Source organism: Drosophila erecta, unplaced genomic scaffold (genome assembly GCF_003286155.1).
Source record: "Drosophila erecta strain 14021-0224.00,06,07 unplaced genomic scaffold, DereRS2 tig00000092-arrow-pilon, whole genome shotgun sequence".
Taxonomy (NCBI): Eukaryota; Metazoa; Arthropoda; class Insecta; order Diptera; family Drosophilidae; genus Drosophila; species Drosophila erecta.
The window spans coordinates 4910660-4922946 of record NW_020825207.1 but is presented as its reverse complement, the minus strand read 5'-3'; the positions used below and the strand labels follow the sequence as shown (position 1 = coordinate 4922946).

Here is a 12287-nt window from a genome sequence, read left to right as displayed (position 1 = left end):
CTTCAAAATGCAAATGGCTCTTTGGCACGCCACGCAATTGGAGTCGTCGAATCCATTGAAGGCAGGTTGCAAAAGCCAGGTGCCTAACGAAGCGTGTTTTTAGGGGGAGCATGAGGCACACCGTCATCAATTGATTTCCCGCTGACAGCCGAAGAATATTCTGTGGCAGGGTGCGGAATCCCGGGAATCCAATGGGGAGACACAAACATTTGAGTGTCGGGTTTCTGCCACTGCCACTGCTGCTGCTGCTGCACATATTTATGCTTTGTCAGGTGATTTTGCAATTGCACGAATCGCACACACCTGAAATGCAACCGAATGGAGGCGGCGATGAAGGGCAGACAGATCAACTTAATGAATGGAATGCACTTGGCACGACTGGCGCGTGAGCAAGAGAAATAAAATTAATTTAATGTCAGTTCACAGCAGTTGGTGATAAAAACTCATTGAATGACTGGAAAAAACGGAAGTACTTGAATACAATACGTTGGAAATAAAAAGCGGTTCAGAGTAAACATTTTTTACTTTGCAAACTGTTAGCACCATATAACTCTGATTCGTAATCTCGATTGCCCACATAAAACGAATAATACACACAGGCAAATGTTTGCAAAAAAGTTTAAATATGTCTTTTAATAGAAACATTTATTATAAAAAGTATTAATTAGTAAGAATTGAAAAATGGAAAGCAATCAGACATATTAAAAACGTCACTGCTGGCGGAAAAAAATATGAATGAAATTATGAGTGCAGCTGTGCAAAGCTCGAAACACCTTTTGATTAAATAGCCCGGGGCTTGCCAAGTGATTTTCATTTCCGCAATAAGACAAATAAAATACAGAATTATTAAGTGGCAAAGCTGGTCGCGTGGCAAAAACCAGAACGCCGTAGAGCAGAATATTTTTGGATGCAGCCAAAAATAGCAGAGGAAAGTTTTGCAAGAGCAAGTTGAATGGCGGAAATGGCAATTGGGAATGAGCGGGGACAGGAGTGGAAAAGTGGGTGGTGGGAAAACCTATACGGACAGCTTGAACAGGGGATACCAATACACAAACATGCAACTGGCGCACACACACAAGCACACACACGCATACAAGCGCATGTGGCAGGGAAAACTAAACCGGAGGCGCCAACATGTCCTACAAGTGATTTATTTTTATGTATTTGTTGGTGGAAGGCAGTGCAAAGGAAAAAAGATATGGAGGAAAGGCAAGCACAAAGTGAAATGCCACAAAAAGTAAAGTTTGTATTTCAGTTTGTTTTTTCTGTTAGACGGCGGTGGCGGCGGCGTCGGTGCAGGCGAAGCCAGCCAAGCCTGGATTTTCCCCAGCCAGTTTCCCCATTTTCCCTCCTTTTAGCCGCAGAAAGTACTAAAGTAGCGAACGTGAAACTATTTATAACAACAAAAACCTGCTAAGCGGCCGCCACATACACATAGCCACACACACACACACACAAACAAAGGAGTGCAGTATGGGGCGGGAGGTGGTGAAATATCCATAGCATACTTCTATGCGCCGGCTGGCAGTTGCAACGCTTAGACGCAAATCATGGCAGACATTAGCGTGCGCAGAAGTTTTTCACTGAACGATTTATGGGAAAAGTTCGGGGCTTCTTACCTGCTTTTACCTGCACATCTATCTACTCCTGCCGCTGGCCAAGAGAAAGCCATTTTGACTGACTGTCACCCGTTTTTGTTTGCGTTCCTCTTGCAGAGTGTCCTACCGCCATGGATGGCATGGAGCGATTCGCCTGCCCCATACCCGACCGGCAGGGCAGATACCGCTGCATAGACGATCATGTGCTGTGCGATGGCTTCATCGACTGTCCCGACGGCGAGGACGAGGACCGAAGATCCTGCATGTTCTACAAGACGGTGAGTTCCACGCACACCACGGCGTATACTTGATGTCATCATTCAAATGCCATTCTTGTTCTTCCATCTTTGCAGACGAAGGCCCATCTGGATGTGCTAGCGGATGCGTTACTACGCTGGGCGCGAGGGCGTTAAGCGCCACCCACCCACCAATCACACACACACACACACACACCCTCTAATACCCACGACACACACACAAACACACATACACGCAGAGAAAGTACACCTAGAGAACTCACATTGACAAACAATTAGTTTTAACATGTCGCCCCAAGCAAACAAGACCCCGTTAAGTTAAACATTATGCAGGAACCAGACACACAGACAAGCCAACCACCCGCCTATCCTTTGACATGAGAAAGATTTCCCGGAGGAACCGCGAAAAGAAACCCCCAGCCACATAAAAATGCAGCTCGCACTGGGCTAAATGGACAATTGCCAAGTAAGAAAAGCGAAAGCTATGATTAAACCGAAATGAGGCAGAGAATGTGCTTGACGAAAGGTATGATTATTATTACACTATTATGATTAAAAATTAACTTAATGAAAAGCCCAAGCAGAGGAAGCAGTTATACATACTAAAGCTAAATTACAATTCAGCAAAAGAACAAAAAAAAGACGATGTTTTTTTCATTTTTAAATTTGTTTCGCAGGAACAGAAAACATAATGAGGAAAAAACAAAATTGGGCCTAACTATTTTTAGTATATATTAAATAAATATATTATAAATATATCTTACTATATGAAATATATTTCGTGTACATTATTTAATTATACGTGTATTAAAGTTAAATAATGTTAATGTTAAATAAACAAATGAAATGAAATCAAAACGAAGCAAGCAAAAGAAAGCGATAAAAATAATGATGAGGCAGCAAGCAGAAGACGAATGAATTATATATACATATACACAGAAAAAACCGACATTAAATATATATTAATAGTATACATATACCAATAACAAACAATTATACAATTGAAGAAAATATTGCATTAGGTTTTATTGCTGATAACTGAACAAGCTAATGAGTGCAATATAATATACTTATATACAATGCAATAACAGCAAGATTAGCGACAAAAAACAAACATTTACAACTTATGAGAATGAAGCAAACATTTACATAAAGAAAAAGACTTGACTTCATTGAAAACCCAATTAAGTTTCTATAGTACTCAGATACTTTTGGTTTAAAGTTCTCTCGTTGTTAAGAATACGTTTGCCATTATAGATGATTTGCTCCGATTCTTTGTCCTTCATGTTTGTAAATAATACTTTCAATTATACTTTTCGTTTGCCTGTAAGGATCTCCCCCCCTCCACACTAGATTTTGATTTCGTTCATGAGTGACAACAGTTCTCACGGAAATGGCAGCTATCTGTAGTTAAGTAAATTTATTTACATAATTGAACTATGTTTAAATAACAATGGACTTATAAATATATATATATAAAACGATAAGCTTATAAGCGAAACGAAAAGCTTGTACAAATGCTAACTAACACTAATACATTCTCGACCTTTTTTCGAAGCCACAAGTGTTTATTCCTAATCGACTTTTGCATTATTTTTAATTCGCGCTGTTCTCTCGATTGGAAACGCTGAAACTCAACCTTGAAACACAACCAATAAAAATAATAATAATGTTCTGGTCCATGAAAATTATTCGCTATTATTATGCCTGTTAAGCGGCGCGTTTTCAACACAATCAATCAATTATGAAATACAATCAAGCAAATTTTTAAGCCGAAATTTACAAATTAAAATTTTTAAACGGTTGTGTACGCAAACAAATGACAACGGCAAAATAAGCGCAAGTTAATACCAATGGCGAATTAACAATAATAATGAATAACCTCTAGAGCGATTTTCTCATACTGCATTTTCCGCATGTTCCACTGAATTTCCCCATTAATTTCCGCACTTCATTCAATTTGAAATATTTAAACAGCAAGCAAACGTTTTAATCGCGATTGACTTTGTGGACATAATCAATCGATAATTGGTGTCATTTATTTTTTGCACGTATTTGCATGTTACTAAATCAATTCGTGTGAAATCCTAACAATGTTGAATTATTTACAACGGAATAACATATGAAATTGCGAGCAATAAAATTTCATATCTTATATACAGTACGTATAAAAATCGCAAACAAATTATATAAATCTAATTGAGAATACGTTTACGAGTAAGTTTTTATTTCACATCGAATCCCAATCTCCTGCCCTCCTATATCAACGATCTTCGTTATTAACCGAAAAGTATAAATAGGAGACAACCTAGGTGTTTTCTTTTAATTGATTATTGATTCAGTAAACGATTACATAAATAACTGCAAAATAACCCACCTTTAAATATAAATGAAAGTAAATTAATAATAGCAATTTCTATACCATACGGAAATCCTATGCGCAGTGTAACGTGTGTATAACTCTAAGTAAATGATAACTACCAGTAAATGATAACGAGTACGAATAATGTATGTATATGCAATTAATGGTAATCCTTGAAATTATGCACAAATCCCATGAAGAACGACAACTGAAAACCAGAGGACAAAACCCCCAAACAAAAAAAAAACATAAAAACAAATCAAAGACGAACAAAAGTTTTAATCACATTTTTTGAACGAACGACAATTGCGGTAAAGGTATAGAAAACACACACACACAGACACACAAATACATATATTTTTGGCCTATTTTTCTATAATCCTAACAAAAACAAGAACGAAATTTTAAACGAGAAACGACAACTTCCATAAGGACAAGCCCAAATGAAAGTACATAAGTTCGACTGTAAATAACAAAAGCGAAAGCGCAATTTCACCCAATGATTTTATATTCCAATTGAACGAAGTACTAACGAAGATCGTTTAATAATAATTCAATTATTTTCGGTTTTTAATTCCCTCTTTTCAGCCTATTTAAACGTTTTGATTTCCTAATTAAGCCTTTGCGTCTTGCACGCACTCACAGCAAACAGTATTGTGTATAAAAACGATTTGTAAATAAACATATTACGTCTAAATTAGTGAAGCGTTTTGTATTTCCTTTTTTAGATGTTTTATAATTGTAGAGTATTTAGTTTAACAATTATTTTTGGAGTACCATAAAGTAGGAGGAGTCAACTTAGCGAGCAAATACAGAATATGAAGCTGAATAAAAACAATTGTTGAATGTTAAAAGATACATACACATATACACAAGCAACCATAGGTACATACACAAACACACACACACACACATACACACAAGTATAAACGTACACTTAAGGATATATAGTCAGCCCCCAAACTTGTATTTATTTGTATTTGTATATTTGCAGACGAGCGAGAAATCGTAGAAAAATCGTAAAAAAACATCAAAGAGAAAGATGGAGCATATAATTAACTATGAGTAGCAAATGGCGCATGCCATTCGCACAAATTATCGAATGAAAACACGGTCTATCCATTCTATTGATTTCGTCTAACCCAAGTCTTATTAATTAATTAATAATTAATTAGTATTTGCTGTACATAATTTTGCCTTACTCTTTTTTATCTCGCCGAATCTCTGTCTCTCTGTCTCTGTCTTTCTCACACTAATTTCGATTGTGTAGGAGGTCTAGTTTTAGCATAATTCCCCTTTTAATTTAACCAAAGTTTTCTTAACTACTTATAATAATTAATTATATATTATACGAATATATGATAAAGCGGAAAAAAACAAGAAATTACACAAAAAAACAAGGAAACAATGAAAACAAATACACAACTTAATATACACTGAAAACGAAAACCAAACATGCATTTTCTGATTTTTACTTCGACTCTTCACAAGTTTACAGAATACTTCACTACTATACATATATGTATATTTTTCTCTTCACAAAAAGAACAACAACAACACCTGACAACACTCACCACAAGAACAACAAGTAAGTTAACTACACGCGCAGTAAATCAAATACCAAATTATAACTCTCTCATGGATCTGAAACATAGTGCACATATTTACCCTTTTGAGTTTGCAATTCTGCTCATAGTTGTTGAGCAAACTAATAACATCCTGCCAAGGGCTTTTATATTCCCGCTGAAGAACACCTGAAGCCGCAAACTTTGAGATAATCCCAGGATCCGCGAATCCTTGTTGGTAAGTCCCGACGGGCGACCTTAGCTTCCGTAGTCTTTTGGCCACATGGAGCTCTTCACTTGGCGGTCAGACAAACTTTTCAACAAGGTCTAGAAACTAGTTTTACCCTTAAATTATTGCCCACGTAAAGTACACGACAACAAGTCAGAGCACAAAAGCCAACTTTTATGAAAGTAAATGTTTAATGTTTGATGAAATACGATTGGAGATTTTGAAATTGAAATTGACGCAGCTGATTAGCGGTCTGAAAACGGAAAATTAGACATATATTTAAATGATTAATATCCACGTAAAAACGTATAAGTGTTAGTTGTGTTAGGTGTATATCCGCAAGAGGTAATTATATAATTTAACTGCTTTTGCTGAGCACAAAAGTGTCATCCATCGCCCAAAAATACTATTCAACACGTAAACTATATGTACAAGTATTTGATGTATATCCGTGTTTAGTACGATCTAGGATTATACTTGAAAGCCACGTTTGAAAAGTTTGAATTCAAGGAGTGTGGCCAAAGGCAATTTATCGAGGCATTGGAGGCTGCATGCAAGCCCAAAACAACGAGCATTATTAAGACGAAAAAATAGACTTGGACCTAAAGTGACCTTCAATGGGCATCAGGTGTTGTAGTCATTGATTCGGGTCAGCTTTTTATGACCTTGCCACAAAAAGCCGCAATTCAATGTAGCAAACAACCAGAGCCACTGGTGCAATTCAACGCCACTTTAAATCCACTCACAAGTGAACATTTAACGCAGACCACTAAGAACATAAAGGAAAACTAAGAAAACTTTCTAACATCACAGATATTTGAGTACGAGTATGTTGAAAGGTCTTGCGTGCAAATTGCTGAAAATAAATTGTTGGCTGGGACAATTTGACCGGAAAACAGTGAAGAGCTACACAGGGTTTTTGCAATTTCAAGAAAAGAAAACTCTATTGTTGAATGGACATATTCCAGGGATTCAGTAATTTTAGGTATATTGTAGTTTTGCAGTTTTTGGGATCACTTTTTCCTTAAATATTTCAGCTATCAAGCACTTACGTAAGGCCCAGCCCAGCTAACATGTTTGCAATTACTTTCAGCCAAGCCCACATTATAATTTCAACCTTAATTGAACCCATTACGTATTCATGCAATTCATTACAATTACAAAATTATAAAACAACAACAACACCACCTCACACACACGAACACTCGCCAGCCCTAATAAATTATGTTCAATTGAAACAATTAGCGGGACAAATTATGACAAACAATTAGCATTAACAATTTTGCACTGTTGCACGTTTTATGTGATAAATAATTATACCAAATCAAAACGAAAACGAAAATCATAAATTATATGTATTGAAATGCACCACAATTGCACTTACCTACAAATTATTAAGCGATAAACGAGGACACCTGAATTCGCATTAGAGCCTGATTAATTAGTGATTATATTTTGTGTGCATCGCTGTTTGTAGAAATCGCACGAATCAGCACAAAAAGATACTCCGAGCAGTGAGAAAACCAAAATCCATCCAACTACTTCGGAACGGATCGAGGAGCGATCCCCGAATTGGTTGGGCCAGCAGATCAGTCTTCCATGGCACCAAAATCCCCAATTTCAGACATCAGTTCACCCTGGTTTAGCTTTTGGACGCACAGGGAGCACAGGTCCCAATCCCAGACATCAGGAATGGCCAGTTTAAATGGAATCAAAAGAGTATTTTCGAGCTATAAACATAAGTAGTCACAAGTACCTTAATGCAAATCGAGATGTAATGTATGTGGAGTACGTGGAGGCTTCGGGGAGTTGGGACTTCCGAGGGCCATGCCCGCTCCACCACAACGACATACATTCCCTAATACATGCACACAATCAAGGCTTAAAAGCAATCCGTCCTCAATTGACACTTTTGAGCGGAATCTCCACAAAACACTCAAGCAGGCCGAAGAGTTCGACTCTAACGTTTATATTAGGTCTAAACTAACAGCACACTCGCCTCTCGACACCCGACCCCCGACCCCCGAACCCCGCCCCGACCACGCCCCCATCCAATGCACTCAGACACACACACAGGCGCACCTGCACACCTGCACACACGCACACACTGACAAGCAAATGCACTTAAATTGTAAATGTTGTGATTATATAGCACCGCCTCAAAGTATGCACCAATTTTTGTAAAATGTATTTTTGCACTATTTTTAAATGCACAGTGAACAGCCCAGTTGAAACTAAATTAAACTAAATGTAAACGTATTTTACCTAAATTAGTTGATAAACGTTGAATAAAATATAACTAACCGCCTGGAGAGGGGTTTTCCTGTAACGTTCTTATGTTAACTTAAACCAAAAGTCAAGAAAAGTCTGCGAAACATTTTTTTCAATCGATATGCAATGTAAATACAGAACAAAGAGGATTGCTATAGCGAAGTCTAAGTAATTTAGAAATTGTCACTATGTAAATAGACCAAAACCGAACACAAACAGAAGCAACCAGGACGAACAGGACATCACAGATGAGAACAGAACAGAGCAGAACCGAACCGAATTGAACCGAACGTACGGAACAGGACGCGGATGTAGGATGTAGGATGTAGGATGGTGAAGGATAAAGGATGAAGGATGAGGCGACAAAGAAAGACGTTTTTAACTTTAATTAGAAAGTGTTTTATGTATTATGTACGTACGAGTATGGTAGCCCACACAGGAAGTCCTACTAATAATTTCTAAGCCATTTAACTTGTAAATTATTATGGTTATAAATGTATAATGTAAATGAAAGCGAGTCGGGTGTGGAATATATATAGATGCGGGTGCTGCCCCCACGGAGAATCACAACAGCGACTCCGGCAAGAACTACCGGCTATATAGATGTGTATACGTGTATGTACATCTGTGTGGTTATGGTTATAAATGGAACCTACTTCAGTTTGCCTACGAGTCTAAATACATATATAGGTACATAGCAGATAAATATCTCCAGCTGGTGAACCAAAAACCGGATTCGAGTTCAAGCAAAAAAAATGCCCTAAAACAAATAGAAACCGAACGAAACAAAAAAAACGATACCATTATTATTATTGAAATTTAATTATATGCGTTTGCCGCATAAGAAACAAATGTATTACCAACCAAATCTCTATATATACACAACAAACTAATTTATGAGATTATATATATACATATGACAGCAACAAAAGTATATGTAAAATTAAATAAAAACGAAGCCTCAGTCAGTATAAAAAGTTCCATGTATTATTTGCACTCATTCCGAATTGGATGTCCAATTGTGGCAATGGGAAAAACAATTTTATATCCAGCATCAGGTAAATTCGCTTTGCGCATTTCACATCGTTTCATCTTACAGCAATTTCGATTACCCTGTCTATCATTATTTATAGAATGGGAATACTCAGCGTAAGTTTTCATGGTCAGCCATTTGCCCCAACGAAATTTATTTGTGCTTCTTTAATGGGCTTTCGTTGTCTTAATTAGCCAATTTGGATTTCATAAACAAGTTAGTAGTCACATTGAATGTGCTTGGGCTCCGAAAGGATTATTTATAGCGTCATACCAACTCAATTTAAAAGCCAAATTGGCTGGGCGAGTTTAAACAGTGAAATATATTATTATTGTGTGCCCTAGCTATTCGATCCACTGACTTAGCCCTTTAATGCCAGTTTGAGCCAGCTTTAACTTTTGGGAGTTATGCGTAAATATTTTGCAGCTAAAGCGGCTGTCGTAAATTTTAATTAGCGTGAGCCGAAAACTAATTTCATGTTAATAACAACAGCAACATTGTGGGCGGCCCCAAGGTCGTGAGCGTTCGAGTTTGGGCGGCGGACTTGATGGCCGTTACATTGCATCCGGGAGTACGCGCGGATCCCAATTTTGTGGCTGCCAATTTACGCTTAATTAGATGGCTCCTCGTCTCCATTCGGCCTCAAGGAATTATCATCATCTTTGGGCCAGAAAGTGGGGAGAAGCGAATCTTTTATGACCGCCACGCATGGAAATAAAGCGATGTGCCCGGGCGAAATAGGTTAAAGGTCAGGAGGGCAAAGAGGTAATGTAAAAACAGGCTGTTGGTGCCTGACCTTTACTCCCATCTGCAGCTGCTTAATTAAGGTGTGACAAATGCAATCTGCAGGCCAGTTAAGCGTGCAATCAGCCAAAGGCCAATCCAGCTGGCTCATTAAAAGGGGATTTGGCCCGGTTAACACACTAACACACTCACACACCCACACACACGACCTTCGCCTAGGCGCGATAAAACAAATGCAAAAGCCTAAAATGGCAGCTTGTGGCATTTGCCATTCGCCTTCGCATCGCCGCTAAATAAATGGCCCTTAGCATCCAGCTGCAATTTGTTGCAGCAATGGATAAGGCATGTGGCACATAGAATGGGGCACGTGGGATATGTGATATTGGATAGATACTCGTAGATCGATAGATTGGATAACTGGAACGTGTCTCGCATCGGAGTCCGGAAATCGGAGAAGCTGGATTCCCTCATCCAGCTGATTGCATTTCAAAAGTAAAACACAAAATTTCGGTTTGTTTGTGCCATTACACATTCTCTGGCACATTCGCCTGCGTGGATTATTTTTACATCAGGCCGGCAGTGGCTGGCATTGCCAAACGGTTTTTGGCCAACAGTCCAATGGGCCAACACCCACTTTTTGGCCGGGAATCGCACTCTTGCACACTCTAATGCAAAATGTTGCGGTCTGTTTGCATTAAAGCTCCCTTTGCTCGGCTTTTGGCAATCGTCCTGGCTTGTCCTTGGCGTGTGGTTTCCCCTTCGATATCCCGGTGACAGCTGACACATGCATCCACTTCCACCTCTGGCGAAGGAGCTGCATACCCATGGTCGTTCTCCGGACTGGACATTAACCCATTTCCCTCGAATAAATTGTGATACGAAAAAAGAAAAAACGCCTCGCTGACATCTTTTTGTGCCGCTCGCATAAAGTCTGCGGGAAAATTTTCGTTTTTATTATACCCGTTACTCGTAGAGTAAAACGAATTTTTTCTTCATTTCTTAATTTTAATTCTTTTTAATACTTACCGAGATTCCAGAAATTATGAAACTAAGAAATGTCCCAAGGCTGAAATTGTAGTCTCCATAACTCAACTTATCCTATTCGCATTTTGAAGCGGCATACCTCTAAATGTTTCTGGCGCAATTCTCTAAAAACCTGCATTCAAATTTAGAAATTTTTTTTTTTCAAAATTTTTTGTAATTTTTTTGATGTTATGATGTTACAACAGTAGAAATTCAAAAAATAAGAAATGACCCAAGACTGAAGTTCTAAAGTCCATAACTCAACTTATATTATTCGGATTTTGAAGCGGCATACCTCTAAATGTTTCTGGCGCAATTCTCTACAAATCTGCATTCAAATTTAGAAATTTATTTTTTTCAAATTTTTTTGTAATTTTCTTTGATGTTATAGAAATTCAAAAATCTAAGAAATGTCCCGAGGCTGAAGTTCTAAAGTCCATAACTCAACTTATATTATTCAGATATTGAAGTGGCATACCTCTAAATGTTTCTGGCGCAATTCTCTAAAAATCTGCATTCAAATTTAGAAATTTTTTTTTTTCAAAATTTTTTGTAATTTTTTTGATGTTGTAGAAATTCAAAAATCTAAGAAATGTCCCAAGGCTGAAGTTCTAAACTCCATAACTCAACTTATCTTAATCGGATTTTGAAGTGGCATACCTCTAAATGTTTCTGGCGCAATTCTCTAAAAAACTGCATTCAAATTTAGAAATTTATTTTTTTCAAATTTTTTTGTAATTTTTCTGATGTGATGATGTGTAGAAATTCAACAAAGTTAAGAAATGTCCCAAGGCTGAAGTTCAAAACTCCATAACTCAACTTATCTTATTCGGATTTTGAAGTGGCATACCTCTAAATGTTTCTGGCGCAATTCTCTAAAAAACTGCATTCAAATTTAGAAATTTATTTTTTTCAAATTTTTTTGTAATTTTTCTGATGTGATGATGTGTAGAAATTCAACAAAGTTAAGAAATGTCCCAAGGCTGAAGTTCAAAACTCCATAACTCAACTTATCTTATTCGGATTTTGAAGTGGCATACCTCTAAATGTTTCTGGCGCAATTCTCTAAAAAACTGCATTCAAATTTAGAAATTTATTTTTTTCAAATTTTTTTGTAATTTTTTTGATGTTATGATGTTGTAGAAATTCAAAAATCTAAGAAATGTCCCAAGGCTGAAGTTCTAAACTCCATAACTCAACTTATC

At 37.4% G+C, this 12287-nt stretch overlaps 1 protein-coding gene across 1 annotated transcript in view; it reads left to right on the top strand.

The window, feature by feature from the left end:
• The window catches only part of LOC6546909, a 29038-nt gene extending 24477 nt beyond the window's left edge, over window positions 1-4561 (top strand). The window contains exons 2-3 of the mRNA XM_001975952.3: window positions 1716-1876; window positions 1952-4561. Coding sequence (XP_001975988.1) covers window positions 1716-1876; window positions 1952-2011 — 221 coding nt within the window. The 3' untranslated portion in view covers window positions 2012-4561. The remainder of the gene's footprint in view (window positions 1-1715; window positions 1877-1951) is intronic.
• Window positions 4562-12287: the final 7726 nt, after the last annotated feature.